The sequence below is a fragment of the Xyrauchen texanus genome, chromosome 31 (assembly GCF_025860055.1).
Source record: "Xyrauchen texanus isolate HMW12.3.18 chromosome 31, RBS_HiC_50CHRs, whole genome shotgun sequence".
Taxonomy (NCBI): Eukaryota; Metazoa; Chordata; class Actinopteri; order Cypriniformes; family Catostomidae; genus Xyrauchen; species Xyrauchen texanus.
In genome coordinates, this window is record NC_068306.1 from 39,432,273 (window position 1) to 39,453,637 (window position 21,365).

The 21,365-nt window shown below is 37.1% G+C and overlaps 1 protein-coding gene across 3 annotated transcripts in view; it reads right to left on the bottom strand.

The window, feature by feature from the left end:
* Positions 1 to 48: 48 nt before the first annotated feature.
* The window catches only part of fnip1 (folliculin interacting protein 1), a 66,343-nt gene continuing 45,026 nt past the window's right edge, over positions 49 to 21,365 (bottom strand). For all 3 annotated transcript variants that reach the window (XM_052099521.1, XM_052099519.1, XM_052099520.1), the window contains 10 exons: positions 19,506 to 19,641; positions 15,503 to 15,704; positions 15,290 to 15,375; positions 11,062 to 11,208; positions 9,170 to 9,339; positions 6,043 to 7,456; positions 5,156 to 5,321; positions 3,442 to 3,636; positions 1,867 to 1,982; positions 49 to 1,716 (listed from right to left, as the gene is read on the bottom strand). In XM_052099521.1, coding sequence (XP_051955481.1) covers positions 1,638 to 1,716; positions 1,867 to 1,982; positions 3,442 to 3,636; positions 5,156 to 5,321; positions 6,043 to 7,456; positions 9,170 to 9,339; positions 11,062 to 11,208; positions 15,290 to 15,375; positions 15,503 to 15,704; positions 19,506 to 19,641 — 2,711 coding nt within the window. In that variant the 3' untranslated portion in view covers positions 49 to 1,637. The remainder of the gene's footprint in view (positions 1,717 to 1,866; positions 1,983 to 3,441; positions 3,637 to 5,155; positions 5,322 to 6,042; positions 7,457 to 9,169; positions 9,340 to 11,061; positions 11,209 to 15,289; positions 15,376 to 15,502; positions 15,705 to 19,505; positions 19,642 to 21,365) is intronic.

The window sequence follows — 21,365 nt, forward strand, 5'->3', positions numbered from 1 at the left end:
GAAGGCTGGGGAAAAAAATAAATCACACAGTTGTATTTGTAATGGTCATATTTATTGCACAATATTCCCATAAAAATTGGGAAACATAAAGAAAAGGTCACAAAGAGAGACATTATGTACAAATTGAGAAAAAAATCTAAGCGTATATACAAGTTACAATTTACCAATGCATGCAAAGTAAATAATTTAAATGTATTTTTGTATAAAGAAATTATGAGATATAAATACTGTAGATATATTGGAGAAGACAAATGGATACAGATATTCTATTTACAAAATTAAACTAACAGTAGGTTTCCTGCAGAAGCATCTTCTACACATTTAAATCAGCACAAATAACCAGCAAAGCCATTTTTTCATGTCATGTCAATTAAGACTTAGATGCATGTATTGATACAAAGACATCCAATCATCAACATCTATGCAACAGTTAATACAAGTAACTGTATAAAACAAATCCATTTGAAATGGATGCTTACATTAATAAATCAATGCATTTCCGTCTTTATCTTTTTCTGTCCAAGTACACCATGATTAGCTGGACAGACTTTCCATTTCTTCCAGACATTTCAGAAGTAAACAATCATGTTGCAAGCTAAGAAGAATTTCAGCATTTCAAATCTGAAATTAAAAGATGATTTTGCATGTCCTTGAATTACTACTTAAAAGGTCCAAATGTAGAGTGTTTCAATACCAAATGAATTCTCAACCTTTTTGATGCTGCATCACACAGCATATTGTGTCCAAATGCACATACAAATAATAATAAAAAACACCCCTTAATCATTTCATTCTATTGCAACATTAAGATGTTGGTCATCTGTCTCTGCCCAAGTTTTAAAAGAATATTTGAATTCTCAGAACACGTTTGAGAGTAATCATGCCACGTTGTCACGATTTTGTAATGATGTGATTAAGAAATAAAATTAAAAATCATACCTCAAAAGTTTAATTTAGCATGTTAGAAAAGTGTGTGATATTGAAGGTTTGAGGTAGAGCTCATTTTCACTGACTTGTAAAGGAGGACACAGGGCTAGCTCACTTGTAAATACAATGAGGAATATTATTTGATAATCTCTGTCATGATCGTTCGAGAATCATCTATGATAGTAATTTAAAAATCACAAAACTGATTATATAAGAAGCCAATAACAGTCTTCACTTCTGATGTCATTTCAAAGAAGGTGCAATGAAGATCATAAATGCTTTAGTATTTGGAATTTACATTATGCATGAATGGATGCATGAATGTCTTTGGTTTCTACATTCTTGGGGGGCTAACAAAGAAACAAAATATGAACATGAATAAAAATATACTCCATGTGTCTATTATCACTTTTAAAAGGTCAAAAAGTGACATTCCCATGTTACTTTTCAGGAGTCTATGGGTTTCCTCCATTGCTGCCAAAACATGGCAGCATGTAGTTGTGCTGCTAAATAATGGCAAAGCTTCAGTCCTGCAGTCTGCGGACCCTGAGACTGTTCCCACAGGATGCAATGAAGGCTAACACTAGCTTAGAAGCCCCCCATTTATAGTCCCAGTGGGCTTTAAGGTGCTCAAGCTAGGGAGTGGAGGCCTGGAGTGCACTGCCCTGCTGCTGGCAGAGGAATGGAGAGTCTCTCACTCTCTGTGGCTCTTACAGGAGAATCTGAGCAACATACGGTGAGTGAGTGCTTGCAATAGCCGCGAGCAGGGGCAGGTCATTAGACTCAATCCTGTGGGAATAAAGGAAAAATCATATTATAGTCTTTTGGGGCGATGAAGGCGGCTCCTCACAGCTGCCATATCAGATTTTTTGCCAAATAACTGCATGCCACAAATCATAATATAGTTGTATAAAAGGATGTACAAAGAAAATCTCTTACCCTAGTACCATGCCCAGCTCTTTCACGTGCACTCTAGTCTGTCCTTTCAAGTACTCAGCCAGCATTTTGCTCTTGAAATACATTTCCTGGAGTCGGTCCTCTAGATGCATTATACACTGAAAAACAAAACAAGGGATGAACACGCATACATGAGCTTTACGTACACCTGCCACACTCAATCACACAATGCTATTCATGCAAACATGAATACCAATTACTTTGTTACTTGTGCAATATTCTAACGTCTCTGCATCATTAACAATGTATTACTGCCACCTGGTGGACATTTCTATTATTATTTTTATTCTGCTTTCATTTGGCGAAGAAGCTGATCATGCATCCAATATGATACAACAGACTTTTGAGGTACATCTCTCAAATCACCATTGCATTTCATTCATGCCCAGAGCAAAATGAAATAAATCAGAGAGTTTGAAACTATAATTATATGTATTTCTATAGAAGCAGTCTTCTCTATTATATGTATTTCTATAGAAGCAGTCTTTAACAATATAAAGATCTCATTGTTTTACATTAAAGCTATTATGATGTCATCTTACTATAACCCCCGACACCCAGCAATAACATTTTTACAATTTCCTTTTTAAACGTCAATAGTGTTTGATGCATAAAATACATAATTTTTTATAAAATGTGCTGAATTGTAAATGTCACACATTTCAAAACATTTGTATAGACCAAGAGGAGGAAGTTGCCATGGCCAAACTTCCAAACATTTGGCATCTCTGAAAAGTGCAAGATTTACTACTTTAGCATGTACGGGCTAAGAGAAACTTAAATAACAAAAGTCCAATACAAAAATTAATTGATGGGTCTCAGAAGGACAATAAACTTTAAAGCCTGATGTATCACATTTGATTAAAAAAAACAAAAACAAAAAACACACACATATGTATGTATGTGTATATATATATATATATATATATAGTTCAAGAAAACAGCTCCTTTAAAATAAAAAAAAATAGAATATTCTGACTATTATTTCATATGTCAGACTTTATAGGGTGACATATGAAATAGCTGCACTGTACCATTACCATCACCAATGATAAAGCAAATGATGACGATAATAACAAGCACATATTTCAAGTTATTTTAATGATTCAAACAGAAAATTAACAGTTTATTTTTGCAGATTTAGCTGCAAAATAAAGGGGGTGTCTTAAGGTGGAGCACTTGCTTCTGTTTGACCCATGAAAAAAAAAAAACCTTTTAAAATATGAACATTTAATAAATTTGTGTCTGTGTGTGTGCGTGCTTTCAAAAAATATACAAAACTTTGGCCAAGGAACTTCAGAGGCTCGGTCTCAGACTACTCTTAAAATTTAGGGGCACACTCATAAAATTACAAAATAATAATTTATTGTGGTTGCCTGATAGGTAATTAATATATAATCCATAAAAAACAAAAGTAATCTGATCGTGCTTTTTAAAATGAGACTATGGAACTGAAGCACACACTTGACTGCTGTCAGAATGAAAATCATCTGTGGTAGAAGCACTATGGTGATAGTCAAGCAACCATTTGAAGATGTAAGAAAAAGTTGAACTCACAAAGTTTGGTGACAGGTTGAGTCGATAGAGCTGATATGTAGATTGGAGCAGGTTGGACACGAGGTTGGACACAAGCACTTCTTTGCCTAGCTTGTCAGAGGTTCGTCTCTGACTACTGGCCACCTGCACTGTCCACTTTTCAGTGTCTGCGATAATGCAGACAGCCTCGGCGATAGGCTCATCCAACACAGGATGCTACAAGGAGGAAAGAGATGGTTTACAGAAAAGTAATAGCACACCTCTCCTCAACAAGACACATGATTTGAGGTATCATTCATGTTCGTGGTTTGGGATGAGTTACATAATACTTGGGGTTAAATATCTGTTCAATTCTCTCACAAACAAAAAGTGTTAAGAATATGTCCTGGACCTTTTTGACTCCAAAATCAAAAGAAAGTTACAAATAAGAAATAATATGTTGAATGTTGGATAAAATCTTTTTTTTTTTTTTTTTTAGGGCAACCAAGATTTTTTTTATTTTCCACGATCAGGCTGATAAGTTCTCATTACAAATTTCTGTGCCGATACTGGCCGGCTGGCACTTATGGATTCATTTTCCACTGTGTTGCTACAATGTACACAGCAAATCCGTCAGTTGGTGACGGCATGAGAGGTATACATTGGAGAAAGTACACAATGGAGGATTATTGCATGTTACATTTTTAGTACTGCTTTTCCCACCTGGTTTGTACTCTGCTATAGCACAGAAAAGACATGTCACAACAAAGAGATAAAGACGAGAGGTTTACTTCTTTCACTGAGGGGTTGTGCATACTGCCAGACATGAACATACAGAAAGGTAAAAGTTCCCAGATTCGCTGAAAAGGGCATTTATGGACAAACTACTTTTACGAGTAATATAATTAAATGTTATATCATTTTTAATGAGCTAGCTAGCTAGCATAATCTAAAAAAATATTCTATACAGTTAAACCATCATCATGCTATCATAAAGATACACTAAACATAGACACCATTTTCTTCACCACACCTTGCTGAAATTTGCCAGCTTCCTAGAAATTAATGAGTTACCTTGGTGTTGACAAATGAACAATCGTGAGTCGCAACGGTTGGAACCAGGCCGGGAACAGTTTGTAATCATACCATGCTGAACAGTGCTCATGTGGAAATGCAACTGGAATTATTTTTCAATGTGCTCAGAACCGGATGGTGGAAAATGTGGCTACAATGACATTATTTACTTGAGTTACACACATTTTACCCCCAACCCCTACCCAATTCTCATATGCGAAAAAAAAATAATATTTTCATTATGATATTCTCATTACAGCAATGTGAAAAAGAATTACACATTTAAATTGTACTACAGTAAAACATGAAAAATATAGTATTGAGAAACCAATTAAAAACAATGGGACTAGTAAAACATCTGGATGTGTAATGGTAATGAGAATTGTTGTGGGGGTATGTTTAAGTGCTCTATGCTAAAGTGCTCTGTAAATTATGTCACAATGCAAAAAATCTTAATAGCCATAAAATATAGACTTTATTTTCTTTATACAAAATTTAATTGTATTATTTATTTTATTGTTATTATATAGGGGAAAATATAAGCATGAAGTTTTCTTAACAGGTTTTGTGAGAATCCCCCCCTTAAGTATGAACAATTGTAATAGTGATGTTTCCTTAGAATCTAATATTACTTAATGCCAATTATTAGACATTTGAGCAGGTGTTTAAAGTTTGTACTGACCTGCACAGCATGGGCCAAGTCGGATACGATATTCTGCCTCAGCTTTTCATCATTGGGGGTTCCATGCAGAACAAAGTCAGGTACGTACGTAGGACAGTATCCACCAAACAAGGACCTCCCAAAGTTGGCAATACTTGGTTTAGAGTAGTTCTCAACCAGCTTTGCCCTACCAAACAACATATATATAAAATCTCATTAATTTTCAACATTTTGTGAAGGATATTTAAAAAAAATAATAAATCACAGCTGTGAGGGGGTCTCTATTACAGCTGCTGAGTGACAGTAAATTTGGCATAATCTCCATCTGACTCTCTTAATCCACCGCTCTCTATATTTTCCTCTTCTGGAAAGTCATTCAAAAGTAAAACAATTTTTTTTTACTTTTGCTCTTGGAGCTAATGGGTAAGTGAAAATAATATTTGCTGTGATCTCCCATTCACTCCCATTCACCACATCGAAGTTTAACTGCTAATGTTTACTTCCACGTTCCAAAACCCAGAGTGTGAAAAATGTCTATATCCGATACATTTTTGGCTTTAACCCAAATTCACCTACTCAACCAACATCCAAACAATTTGACGAATCAAAATTCTTTAAAAAAATATTTTTGCAAACTTGTGCAAATCGGAACAGGTTTTTCAGAAAACTTGAAATTATTGATTTTTTATTTCTGTTTTATTAAATGAAATCAGAGGTATACCTTTTGTTTCAGAATTTTGATTCTAGCCCATACAGTTACGAGGATTTTAGCGAAAACAAAATGCGTGTATTATAGCACCATTTGAAGAAAGAAGGTGCTTGGACCTCTAACAAGGTGGTGATGTTGGTAAACATGCTAACACCTCTCTATATTGTTCAGTACTACTGCTAAAAACATGGTCTCTCACCCTGGTAAGGGCACTTCCAGTTCGTCTTGCCAGTCGGCCTGCTCTTCGTTGTAGAACTGCCCATCGTGCTCTTGCCTCGGCAGCTCTTGTCCCACGTCCTCACTTTCGCTGTCCCCCAGTGCACTGTCAGAGCTCTCATTGCGTGGGATTTCCCAGTCGTTCAGTGGAACAGCCTTCTTTTTGTCCATGACATTACCTTTCCCTGACATTTTACTCACTGGCTCACTCAGTGATATCTCTATACCCTTGTCCTGCTCCGCAGAACAGCAGGTTCTACAGCAGCCTGTGCCGAGATATCCTGCATTACACCTACACCTGTCCTTGTCCATGTGCTTGAAGGTTTGTTCAAGCATCCGTACTTGGTGACACAGCTGGGATCCTAACAGGTTTTGTTTGTCTTTTCCTGCATCATTCATCCCTTTTTGTGCTGGTACTTGGTAGATATCAATAGTCCTCGTTTCCACGGGATTGTCTTCATTAAAATACTCATCAAACATTTCCATACAGTCCCCTTGTGTAATTGGGCTCCAATTAGACATTTTCCTTGTGAGGGCCGGTACAAACAAGGTTGTCTTGCCATCGTTGGTCTTTATTTGGTCCCCTTGAGGTTTAGTCTGGGCCTTGGCCTCAGACTGCTGGGCATTTTTTAGGAGATCCTTGTGTCTCTTGATCTCCTTCTCCATCTTTTGTTGTCGACTCTCCATGTCAGATTCAGGAGACATGGAATCACCAATGAGGAACTTGACTTTAGCAGAAGGTTCTTTCTCATCTGGATGAAAGTTTGTGAGCACTGAAAACTTGTCAGGAGGCTTCTTCTCTAGCAAGATGTCTGGCGAATGGAAGATCTTGATGGGCACGCCACCCGCTTCTACCTCTGACTGCACGTCCCCTTGAACTTCAAGCAAGGGTCCTCTCTCGCACGGCGAGGTTGAGCTAACCCTTACCACAGTTTCCAGTCGCGTCTCAAGCAGTGGGCTTCCTGCCTCTCTGCAGACAGGTGCATCACTGACAGTGTCCGCCTTGATGACAGGTATAACAGGACACATATGCTTGCGAACTTCTGGGGCCTCTGTCTCTGTGCAAGTGCTGCTCTGTAAGCTGTTCTCATCAGAGGGGTAGCCATCCTCCGTCTCTGCTCCCTGGGACAAGTAGTCTTGGCTAGGCTTGTGCATAGTGACCAGCACGTAGTCGGATTCCTCCACCTCACCGCGGCGCAGTGATGTGGTGATGAGCGAGCCGGGCATCACAATGGCCTCGTCCTCAGCGCTCTCCAGCAGGTGTTTTTCCAGTAACTCTGAGCAGCGGATGAAATAGGTCAGCACGTACAGAAGACGCTGTACCAGCTCCTGCCGTCGACCAACCACCACTGTACGGGAGAGACGCACAGGTGAACCGATCGCCCCATACAGATCACCTGGAGCAAAGACAAAATCACAATTACAAATTGCATCTCAAATGTCCAACTTAAAGGTTTAGTTCACCCAAAAATTACAATTCTCTCATTATTTACTCGCTCTCATGATATCCCAGGTGTGTATGACTTTCTTTATTCACCAGAACACATTTGAAGAAAAATATCTTAGCTCAGTTGGTCCTTAAAATGAAAGTAAAAGGCAATTAATTTTTTAGAAGCTCCAAAAAGAACAGACAGTCAGAATAAACATCATCAATACAACTCCAGCCGTTAACTTAATGTCTTCTAAAGCGATCACTTTTGATTTGAAAAAGATCAACATTTAAGTACTTTTTTTTAACGAAATCATGCTTCCGGTCAGCGGCGGTATGCGCGTGTGACATAATCGCATTGGCATACGAGACATGCGAGACCAGAGGCACGTGTGACTCACCCGGAAGAGCAGCGCTGTATACAAGTGAGGAGGAACACTTTACAGAAGCTTTGTTGGTTTTGGTTTAGATCTGTATCTGTAGGTTTACACAATGGTGTGTTTGTGTGCTTCTCCCGGATGTCTCAACCGAGAGAAGAACATGAGATTATGTCCGTAACATGCCAATGCGTCACACAAGAGACCATGTGAACTCTCGTGAGTCTTACCGGAAGCAATGGTTTATAGTTAAAAACTAATTAAATATTGATTGTTTTCACACCAAAATTGATCGTTTTGCTTTTGAAAACATTAGTTTAACTGCTGGAGTCACGTTTATGCTGACTGTCTTTGATTTTGAGCTTCAAAAAGGTCTGAACACCATCCACTTGCATTTTAAGGACCTACTGAGCCAAGACATTTTTCTATTTTTCTTCAAATGTGTTCAGGTGAAGAAAGTCACACACCTGGGAGTAAATAATGAGAGAATTTTAATTTTTGGGTGAACTATCCCTTTAAGTGCAAATCATCATAGTACAATTACCAAACCAATAATAGCAATTTGCCAGAAGCCAAATATGAGGATACAATTGTAGAATCAAATGCTGAAGTAATTGGTGCAAGGCACTGATTTTGAGTTGGGATGCAGATCTAAATTTAGTAGTTTGTTAACAACAGTAAGGTTATCTATAACATTTATAAAAAGGTAAAATAAGTTACAAAATTTATAAAGGGCTAAATTACAGTGCAACAGAGTTGGGACTCCTTTTGTTTCATGTTTCATGATTTCTATAAAAAAAAATTATTACATTTTTGTAATTAAAAATAGTACCCTGGGATTTCAAGTTTGATGTATATGTGCATTCTTGTTGTTTTTTGAAAGTATACATATTTTTATGTTCTAATTGTTAGTGACCACCGTAGTGCGTGTTTGTGTCGTATAAGTACACATATGCAACTCTTTAGTCGCACCAGTGTGACCAACAACCAATTTTAGTCGTTTGGAGCCCTGCGTTCTGGAGGGTATCAAGGTGACTGCTTAATGGCCCAAGTCAAAATTGCCCACCCTCAAGTGTATATGATATCTGAAGAGGTATATGAAGTCTCTAGATATGAGATCTTTTGTCTGGGTGAAAGTCCAGGTGAAAATTGAAGTCTGATCACAAAAGTAATGAAACCTTAGGTCAGAGATTTGATGCTTTCAAATATAAAACATTTATTATTTCAGTGGTTACAGTAAATTATCGCATTACACCACAAGGTGGCACAATGCACATATTATGGCAAGATTTTGGTTTGTTTACCAAGCTGTGCCCACAGTGGGTTGTATGGATGCGTTTTTGCCAGCATGTCAACGCTCTGAGAGGAGTGCTTCTCCAGGAAGGTCTTAATGGGTGGTTGACCGTTGGGCATGACTGTGGGTACCCAGGCAAGATGATTGGTGAGAACTGCTGTGAGAAGTGCTGTGAGAAATCTAGTGGAAACAGAGAGGGTAAAAGAGAAAAAATAAAAGTGAGAAAACTCCAGTACTATCCATTGTTATTCTTGTTAACAAACACTAAATAAAAAAAAAAAAGTGTTTACTGAACTATAACTGGGGGAAAAATGAAACAAAATTACATTTTCATGAGCACAAATTAATTGTATTTTTTTTATATGGTTTTTACATAATGTGAAGAATGTGTATAGTGAGAACACTATACAGCTCTGAGAAATGTAATGTCGTTAAACATATATAAATGATGGTTAACACATTAAAAGCACTAAAATGCAAAAAATAAAAAATAAATATACTAAAAACAGTAAAGCGATTTATGTCATACGTGCAGAATGGAAGCATGATTTATTTTTAAAAATAAATAAATTAATATTTATATTTTTCACACCAAAAGCGATCATATCGCTTAAGACATTAAGTTAACCATTGGAGTCATATGGATGATGTTTATGCTGACTGTCTGTGATTTCTGGAGCTTCTAAAGAAAAATCTCCATTCACTTGTATTTTAAGGACCTACTGAGCCAAGATATTTTTCTAGTTTTCTAGAAAGAAAGTCATACACACCTGGGTTAGTAAATTATAAGAGAATTTTCATTTTTGGGTGAACCATCCCTTTAATATGCATTTGGTAGAGCGGGTCGGCCACTAATCGCAGGGTTGCTGGTTCGAATCCCGGCCCACAAGACTCCACATGCCAAAGTGTCCTTGGGCAAGACACTGAACCCCAAGTTGCTCCCAATGGCAGTCTAGCACCTTACATAGCAGCTCTGCCGCCATTGGTGTATGAATGTGTGTGTGAATGGGTGAATGCGTCACAGTGTAAAGCGCTTTGAATAAGTTAAGGCTTAAAAAGGCGCTATATAAGTGCAGACCATTTACCATATGAAATAGCCTGTTTTGAGAAACATCTTTAGAACCCGCCCACCAACATTACTCAACCAGTGGTGTGAGTTGGGGGTGGGACTATCTCCTTGTTCCGCCAAAAGCAGACAGGGGGAGTATTTAGAAAATTGTATAGAAAACACTGCTTATTTTTGCAATTCCATTCAATGAAATTACAGCTTTAAACTAAGGCAGAGATTATTTAGCTTCTATTAAAATGAATGGGAGAAATTGAAACACAACCAAGGTGGAAAAAATGTAGAAAGGAAATCCCACCTTAGTTAAAAGAGCCAATCACCTTTTAGATACAGACATCACCTGACAAATCAACTTTAGAATGCGCATTAGCTTTTCAAGCAAAGAAAATTTAGTTTTTTTAGCGTAATATGAGGTAAAGAATAATAATTTATGATTACAGTGTTGACAGATTTTATTGCTGGTTTGAAATATGTTTATGAATGGTTTGATCTTGACTAACCATTTTTTTTATTTTTGTCTGTCTCCATTCAAGTAGACAGGAGACTCCCGAGAGCATTTCAAAGATGGGCACAGTGGAATGACTTTGACTAAAGGCCATGTCCACACAAAACATTTTTTTTTTTTTTGAAAATGCATTCATTTTGCTACGTTTACGTCTCTCATTCATACTAAAGCAAAGTGTTTTAAATATGCTCTCCATTACCGCATACTTTTAAAAACAAAGACTTTAGGAAACTGGGAACTGAGTTTTCAAATAAAAAAGGGTTAGTGTGGTTGTTGCCTAAGAATCGTAGTTTGAAAGTATGTTGTAAAGTATTGCTCAGTGTTACTCAACTGGTTCCTGGAGGCTTGTTCCATGAGTAGTGCAAGCTCCTTCATGAAGTGGCCGCAGAGCTGGTTCTTCTCGGGTGGACCAGACATCATGGTGAGCCAGACGGGCTCAGAAACACGTGGCATGGTGTACAGGTTGCAGATGGTCGTCCTACAGGGCATCCACAGACAATCATGCACACATACACAGAAGAGCCTTTGTCAGCAACTGAAACAAAGCGCTTTAGTTCTACAGGGCTGCCTCCAGCTTGGAGAGACCTTTGCAGCATATTGAACTTCTGGAAATGTCACACAGTCTGGGAATATGGGCTGCAGTCCAGAGCTGTACACTGAGATGTGACTTGAATTTGTAGGAAATCAGGGAAGGATGACTCTCTTTAGAAGATCTGGTATAAGTGACAAGGTTCAAACAAAATACACATTTCTTTGATTTATCACTTGTCATAGACTAGATAATTCTTCAGATACTAAAGCCCAAATCAAATATATTCAGAAGCTGAATATTAAAAAGTCACTTACTCGCCATCATATCATTTCAAACCAGTATGACTTACTTTCTTCTGTATAACACAGAAGAGATGTTGGGAAAAAAAGACGCAGTAAAATTGAATAAGGATCGAGACTGTCACGCCCCAAAATTCTGGCTAACATCTGGTTCCACAGTTGAAAGCCATACAGGTTTGGAATGACATTAGGGTGAATAAATAATGATTTTATTTTCTATCCCTTTAATTCTAATCGACAAATGTGAAAAGATAACAGGAGCATACTGAGGAAATATTCTGTGTTTATTTTTACATCACTCTACTGAGCAGATATGCAACTATTAGGAGCAATACTGATGCTGATTAGGCACTAGGGAAAATGCAGATGTTTGCACAAATTTCTGAGCACATTACTAACAACCTGACACCTGAAAAAGGAAGAGGACTCCCTGCCCATGCCTTACTACAGTTCCCAGTACTGATGTTATTGTGTAGTGAGCTATATAAAGATCCTGTCTTTACTTTTGATTCATGCTAACAGACGCCCTGTTTTAGCAGTGGATTATTTAAGACTTCTGAATCTATGAGGTCTGATTTTATAAACTGCTAATCCTTCTGAAATGAGGATTGACTGGACACTGAACAGACGACTATATGCACAATAAGTTTGTTACTTATGTATTGAATGTTTACAAAATATGAAATGTTGCGTTGTTAAACGGGTCATGACATGCCTTTTTTATTATTATTATATGTTCCTTGAGGTTCACTTACAATATTAGTAATGTTTAATGCACTAAAACAGACATATTTATAAAACATTATAATTTTCCCCCTCATTCTGACCCTCTGACAGAAACACTCGGTTATGGTGCTAATTCTAGTTTAAGATTTGACAGTAGGGGGCCTGGGCAGTTCAGTGAGTATTGACGCTTACTACCACAACTGGAGTCGTGAGTTCGAATCCAGTGCATGCTGAGTGACTCCACTAAGCAACCAAATTGGCCCGGTTGCTAGGGAGGGTAGAGTCACATAGTGTAACCACCTCATGGGCATTATTAGTTGTTATCACTCTTAATGGGGCGTGTGGAGAGTTGTGCTTGGATCGTGGAAAGTAATATGAGTCTCCACATGCTTAGAGTCTCCGCTGTCTCATGCACAACAAGCCACGTAATAAGATGTGCAACTGAGACTTGTCCGCCGCCACCTGGATTGAGGTGAGTAACCGCACCACCACGAGGATCTACTAAGTAGTGTGAATTGGGCATTCCAAATTGGTGAGAAAGCGTGATAAAAAAATTTATAAAAAAAAAAAAAAAGAGACGACAGTAAATGCTCACTTTTATGATTGGCTCTCTGCTCTTGACTGATCAGCTCTCTACGGCCAGCTACAGAAGTGATTAGGCATTGATGTGTTATTGCAGAGGCAGTCAGATGCAAATGTCTATCACAGTGTGACATCACAATGTGGAGGAAGTAGAGAATGAGTCGTTTTGGCAGCTTTATTTCAACAAATGCTCTTTTTGCAGTGAGGAAGTAGTTTTGAGTTCTGAAACTTACAGTATGTTTTTATAATACAATGACCACAAGTTTAAAGATCAAGGAAACTTTTATTCCTTGTGTCATGACCCCCATGTCAAACCTACATTGAGCATGTTTACATGCACACCAATACTCTGATAACTTCAAAAAAATCTGCTCATTTAAAAAAAAAAAAAAAAAATTTTAAACGGACAAAGTACGAAACCCACGTTTACATGACATGTGAAATTCTCTGCTTTTGACGTCAAACTGTAAAGAGGCACGAGATGTAAACACGCTCATTGTGTGTATCGCAATTCCCAATTATTTTAATTTACTTATCTGGCCATTAGATTTCCTAAATCAATTCTAGTAAGTAAGCTGGTTCACATCTGCAGTGTGTAATTTCTGTGTCACTGAACTGAATTGCTAAAATAAATGTATTTTCAAACAGCTTTCTGAATGCTGTCCTCGCATGTTATTTAACATGCTTCAAAGTTTAGTAAAAATTTATATTTTTTCTACGCACTGTTATATTGGTGCATATAAATATAAAGCTTAAATATTTTTCATTGTATACATTTACAGAAAAACAAAGAAAACATGCCTTGATTATTTTTAACTAGATATTTAATGAATTTCACTTATATTCCATTTTCTCAAAATGATTTATCTGACAGAAAAATGTAGGTAAAATCTTTTTCAAAGCAAATGCATACATAAAGATATACATGCATATCAAAAAGTCAAATGCTGAAAAATATTGAGATAAAGCTATTGCCGGACTCTACTTGAAGTGTGTGATATTATGAAGATTAATAAGCATGTTTTTCTTCCTACAGTTGAATGACCTTGCACCTCTGATGAACACTAAAGCCCTGTCCATATATTAGTCCGTCAGAGTTGGGAGATGTGAAATATTTGTTTGTCTGTTCGCTTGCGTATTATTGACTATTCTGGTCGGTTCTGACAGAGTGTGAAGGAGATAATGTTTCTGTGGCATTGGGGTCAGGTTGTCCTGGCTGTGGCCCAACAGGCATATGACTTGGAAGTATGAGAGGCTGCATAGTGGAGCAGCTCTGAAGCACTCACACCCACAACCCAACTGAGCTTATTTTATACAACCCATGACTGATCCAGAACCCTACACTGCTTTCTGCTTTGTTTTCCTTACAAAAGAAGAGAGTTTGGGGGTTTTGATGCTTAATCGATCAATTAAATGATGTAATAAGAATTTAAAAAAATTATATACATCATATGTATTCTCTATAAAAACACATTAGCAACAGTAACAATCAAAGCCAAATTAAACTAAAGTTAATACTAAATCTAAAAGCATTAAACTGAAGCAAACTGAATTTAAGACAAGAAGCATGATACACTTCTCAAAAAGCAGGGATAGTTATGTTTTATATGTTTAAAATAATGTGTTATTGCTTGGTTTGCTAGAGCATTACACTGGCTCAACCAATGACATGAGTTTAGGGCAGACTATCTGTTTGTCTAACCGTGAAAGACAGGGGAGTGTTCAAGAAAATTATTTGAAAACTTTTTTTATTTTTGCGGTTCCTTTTGGTAACACTAGTGATAGACAAATACATACTTCACCTTTCAGTAACCTATAGTTATAGAAATTGGAGGTCTATGTTCACTCTCGCTGCTAAATTAAATTACCTAGTTTAAAACTTGTTAAAATAAATAACTATTTTGTCTCCTCGGATGTGAAACTTGAGTCACATGTGGAGAATTGTGTGAACCATTTGGTGCATTTTCCACAGAAGTTCAAAAGTTAGTGTTCAGTGCAGCTGTGTGAATCTTCCAGCTCTACCCTACTGTAAGAGCTTATGTCAGGACAGACACTGACATTAATACAGACCATCATTATCAGGTAATTTTTTTTTACTTGTATTCTTATCTATAAAATTTTCAACAACAGGTTTCCCCCATGTGATGGTTCAGTTTGTTAATAAAGGTGCAGAGCATCTGGAAGACACTGCTGTAACACAAGTATTCAGCGTTATCATGTGTCAAACTGCTCCCAGATCAGCACTAATTACACACAGCATGAGTGGGTTACTTGACTGAGTGCCCATTAAACCTTTGGCTGGACTTCTGTGGGGATGCAAATAACACAACACCTGGTGAACAGTTGTCAGCGTCCACTAACATAGTAGCAAAGTCTGCACTGCCCACACTGTCTGCAACACATTCACACCACAAACTCACCTAAATTCATTAAGGCCATCCACCATTCGACTGTAAGCCAAAGCTCTCTGACTGGCATCTGCTGACCTGCGGCTCAGAATCATAGCCTTACAACAAACAGAGAGACACAAATGCACATTTTAAGACATAGATAGTGTAACACTACTTTATACTGTATATTAAAGAGACAAGATTTTAACCAATGTTTGAGCGATTCGCAAATATATGTCTAACCTGTTCAATAGCACTTTTGAGTTTGTTCATGTGGCTCTCAAAAAGTGGAAAATGTGAGAAGAAAAAGTCCTGGAACTTGGCATTTTCCTCCTCATTAGGTGAGAGCAGAAAGATGATGCCAATAGCTATCTTTTTTTTCTTCATGACACCCAGGCTCGGCCCACTGTTTTCATCAGACATGTTGAAGCTCTCCTCCACAGACCTACAGCGCGCACACAATCAAGAGTCATCAGTGCCATTTGCCATTCAAGTAATTTATATTGTTTGAAAGATCAAAGTTGGAACTTGTGCTGAGAGCAAGTCCCCAAATCCTACTTTTCCCACCGTCACTACAGAGAATTTTTTATTTTTTATGTTAATGTATAAATCTTTTAAGGCAGCCTTACCTTGAGCTTTGATGTAATTAAGTGAAAAGTCAGTGATATCAGCTTCATTAAAAATAAATAAATAATTCACACAAAACCTGATAAGAAAATGTCCTTGGCCAATTTTACACCAAAATCAAAAAAGGCAAATAAGAAATTATAAAACCAATTTTTAAGGCGACTTAAATTTTCCGACAGTTACGCACATTTTACCCCAAATACTCATAACAGCAATGTAAAAAAGATGGTCGTTATGATATTCTCATTACCAAAATATGAAAAAATGTATAAAATTTATAAAAAAGTTTAGTATCATAATACTATCATCATGGTAGTTCTCTCTTGGTATGACCTTTTTTGATTGTAATAAAAATAAATAAAAACATTGAAATACAGTCCAAAAAAATGCTGTTGTGCAATCATCAAAGTAAACAATGGGAAAATATGGTGTTAAATGTAGGACAAAACAGCGCAAGTGCATAAACACAGCGCGCAAGTGAATTACAACAGCGTGAGCACCATGACACAGTTCGCACAAAACAATTTAAACCTGCAGAATTTGCAAATCCCAAACTAGATCACAAAAAAAAATATGATTGTGCACACAAATTAACAAGTCAGGAGCAGAAATAACAAAAAAGATCTGTACACACGCGCGCAGATCTGTACACACACGCAAGTTATTTTCCGCACACGCGTTGCAGAACTGTACACACACACAGCTGAAATCTTTACGCACAAGTCGGTTTTGACACTCGGGGCGGGGCCCAATCCTTTGTTAACAAATGCTATTGGCTGCTGACCAAATCCTGTATTGATTGGCTGCATCTCTTCAAACAACAAGGGGGTATTGGTATAAAAAAAAAATGTCTCGAGACCAAAAGGCAAGAGAAAATGTTTAAATATTAAAGAAAAAATTAAAATAAAAAGCATCCTTTAGACGTAGCATACAAGTGGATATTTATCAAAACAATTGTCTGGATATATCACTACACATCTTTCTTGCAATTTTACTAGACTTTACTTTTTCAGTGATGAAAATACAATTTATAATCGTCCATAAACCATGAAAAAGAAGGCTTCCAATATCTCCATTTACTATAATGAATGATATTTACCCATGAGGACAATCATGTAAACCAAATCAGAAAGGGATGAATCTACATTATGGATCCATATAAAAGAGAAGTCAAAAGTCGGGATGTCATCAATCTTAAATGACAGCCAATTATTTAAATCAGACCAGAACCTTTTGGCCATAGGACATACAAAGAACAAGTGTTCCAGAGTCTCAACAGCTGCCTCCCAAAATACACAGGGATCTACTTCCAATTTAAACCTCTTTCTAAGAAAGTCAGCAACCGGATATATTTTATAAATTATTTTAAAGTGAGTCTCTTTGACTTTAGGGGAAATGGGCCATTTGATGAATTTGAAATGTGGTTTATCTATGGACAAGGCATTCATATTTGGAATTTGTACACACAATCCTCTATTATAATCCAAAAACATGCTAGATTTCAAAAAATCATTAATACATCTGTTATTACATTTACTGTCATTTAAATTACATTCATTAATTACTAGTTTTGGTACGGTTGGTGAAAGTCTTATTCTCACATACATCAATGTGTTTTGGATTAACGGTAATAACGGTATTGATTTACACATTTTATTATATTCTCTATAAGTGCGGTTAAGATTATACTTGAGCAAAAATGCTAAATGTCCCAAAAATTTACCATTATCATCTAATATATCATTCACAAACACAATACCCTTCTCAAACAATGATTTATATTAATTGTAATGACCCTGTTATTCCATAGGGTGGATCCATGGAGAGACAAGTTGTGGGTAAATATCATTTTACAGTATTGGAGAAGTTGTTTGTAGAAGTTTGATAATTTAATAGGAATATTAGTTACCTCAAAATCACATTTTAAAAGAAATTCAAGCCCAGGTATTTTATTAAATGGAGATCTAGGTATGTGAAACCACAGAGTAAAGTTGTGATAAGTATGATTTCAACTATTTACTCTTAAATGCCCCAAACATCAAAGTCCAAGGCATTGATACCACCCTTATCATACTCTTTCACTAACTGCGATTTCCTAATATAATGCGTTTTATTTTTCAAAGGAGGGAACTGGGAAGTTTGGGAATCGGATGATGGCAGACAGTAAAGAGGTTATGGTTTCTTTCTAAATTTCTTCTAGCTTTAAGATGTTTTGTGTGTTTTATATATATATATATATATATATATATATATATATATACGTGATTATGTGCGTTTTCTGTCTTTGATAAAAACTGAAAATAGGTGGAAATACAGAATGCAGCAAGGCGTTTAGTGAACCTGTTGAGAGGTACCCTGAACGCAGGTCCATCTAACGTTAATATTAACGTTAAAGTTTCACAAAATGTTAAGTGTAGATAGCTAGATGCCAGATAGTTCCCAGCTTGTTAGTGTGGTACTGCAAAGGCCAACCACTACTCATCAGCCTCTACATTAATTCATTATGTAGATGAAATGCGGCTCAGAGAGGAAGCCAGTCAGGCCCTGGGACCCTTGGGGCTGGGAAAGCACAGCAGGTGCAGCAGAATATGGCCAGGTTAGGAAATCAAGTGTACATTAAGATTCTTATTACACGGCTCTCTGAAATGTTTGATTCTGATTTGTCAGGTCGCAACATTATATGACCGATAATGATCGTTGTCAGTAGCAAGGCTACTAAGTAGCTAATGACCACTCATCCGGCCCTTCTTTCATGTCTCTTATCACACTTCAGACGGATGTGCTCTTGTTTTATTCAAACGCAGCTAGTGACATCTTGCCTCTCATATATATATATATTATATACATACATACACATACACACATATCTTACAGCTACAAGACATTTAGAAAGAAACAACAACCTCTTTACTGTCTGCCATCATCCGCTTCCTGGCTGTCCTTGTCCAACAACAGCCAATCACGAGAGATTTGACGAGATGCAGCCAATCAATACAGGATTTGGTCAGCAGCCAATAGCATTTGTTAACAGAAAGGATTGGGCCTCGCCCCAAGTGTCAAAACCGACTTTTTTGTATAAAGATTTCAGCAGCGTGTGTGCAGAAAATAACTTGGATTACAGGATTAGGACTCTGCAAGGTGTCGGGAAAATTTAAACCGGTGTGGCAGCGAAATGCTGTCATCATCGGCATGGCATCACACTGTACACTTGTGGCATCAACTAAAGGGGTTGCTTATGCTTTGCCTTAATATTTTCACCCACCAGACATCGGACAATAGGACATTTAATAAAAAACAGCTAATAGAAATCCTGATTTGTATACAGTACATGTATTTTGCAATAAACAAATATATTTTTGTTTCATACTTATAAACAGTGTTTTATTGTCAACATTTTTTAATTATATAATTTTTTTTATTCTATTTTTTTTTTTTAATCCAGATTAATCCAGATTTTATTTTCATCAATAAATCACAAATAGACCCAACCAAGGATATCAAGTATCTACTTAATTCCATCAAACTCACAACACAGACTACACCAGTTACATTTATGCAATCAAAGGAGGAGATGCAGAGAGAGAGAGAGAGAGTGTGTGTGTGTGTGTTTGCGTCGCACCATCGGGGGAAGACGCCATTCTCTAGGCTGGTGGTTTGGCTGCGCAACCAGCGCCGCTGGTAGCTACTGGCACAGCTACTGGTGAGAGAGGAGCCCGGGGATGGGAAGGGGGTGATCAACAGACTGCTTAAAGATGCTGAGGAGAAAGAGAGAGGGAAAGGGCAGAAGAGAGGAGCAAGTCAGTGAGTTCACCCTTTCAGAACGATGGAAACTCACATAACACACGTCTACCCTGTTTGAGCTCAAATCTCCACGGCAAGACACACAAACACAAAAGCTTTTTGTAAAGAAACTGCATTCTTCTTGTTAGTGCTAATGACCCTGTATAATATCCCTGAGCAGAAAAGATATACTATCCAACTAACATGAAAAAGCGCCAATTCATCACAGTGACTTGATTCAAAAATAATGTTCCTGAAAACTTCACACTCTTGCACGAAATGCACTGGAACAGAGAAGCAAGATCCTTGCATTTAAGATTTAATTTGCAATACTAGGTTTATATGAATCTTAAAGTCAACATGAAAAGAGAATTGATAGGATGGCAAAAAGTGGGCATTACAGACCAAAATAGAATCAGACCCGAATGTTAGTTTGCTGTGGATTGTGGAGGACAACTTTTCTCCTGAAACACCACTGGCACCCATTCTTGAGGAGACTTTTTGACCATGGAGGTGGAGAGCATTTATTTTTCAAATTCACATTAAATATACATTTATAAATTTGGCAGATGTTTTTATCCTATGTAACTTGGGCCAGAAAAATACTTCACACAAGTAAGCATACACACATGTGAGCACTCGTTCAATGTGCGGTCCGGATGAACATGCTTTTTTTTTTTTTTGCATAACTGTGGCGGTAACAAACCTCAGTACTCAAGAGGGCGATAGAGTTGCGTTCAAATGTCTGTCCCATTAAACTGGATGTGTTAATATTCATTTAACTTGTTCTAAATACATTGACTTTAACTAACTTGCTAATCAATATTTAAACAGATGTTCTGCCATGACAATTGTTGGCTTGAAAGAGAAAACTCATCATAGAACTGGACAGTTCACACTAATATCTGCTATAGTGCCCCTTGCAGCAATGTTGAGACTGCAACGCATAATTACTGTAAGTCATGTTGTGAATTGTGGTCCGACACATTTTGGAATACAACAACACACGAAATCGAGGTTGTGTAGCTAGAAGTGACAATGTTGACATAATTGCGTTGAGTACGTTTCAGCCTTTATAATGAATTTAAGGTTGTTGTTTTTTTTTTTCAGTACATGTGTTCCTCGGAATAGAACCCACATACTAATCCCAAATCAATTGCTATTTGCTATTATATTTGCTTAATGACACTGATGTTGGTTGTCATATTTTAGAAAGGCAGCATTACCAACAGTAGCCTAAACAATGTCTAAACAGCCATCTTTCAATTGGCTAACATTAATTAGGAGTCCATGCAGCCTAGATGTTAAAATAAAGTACTGGAGCAAGTTATTATAATTAGACTTTTTTTCTTCCATGCACTGATTAATCATGCACGATAAGACTAGGAATGTGTATTGAAGTCCATAAGGTAATTTTTTTTTTATTTCATGTTGACTTTATAAATGCCATTTAGCATTGAGGTTGTCATGGTCACACAAGAGACTTCATATCTAGAACAGGAAACCACCACAGCCTTTGAGTGACGTTCAGAATTCGTGGACACTCTCTACGAGCTCAATGGAGATGAAACATGTGGAAAGCAGGGCCAGAATTAGCCTCTTCATTTACTAGCAAAGGTAGGCAGTTTTAGGAGCTGCTAAATATAAGTGTCTGCATGTGATGCTGGATTAGACAGAACAAGAGATTCCAGCTATGCTG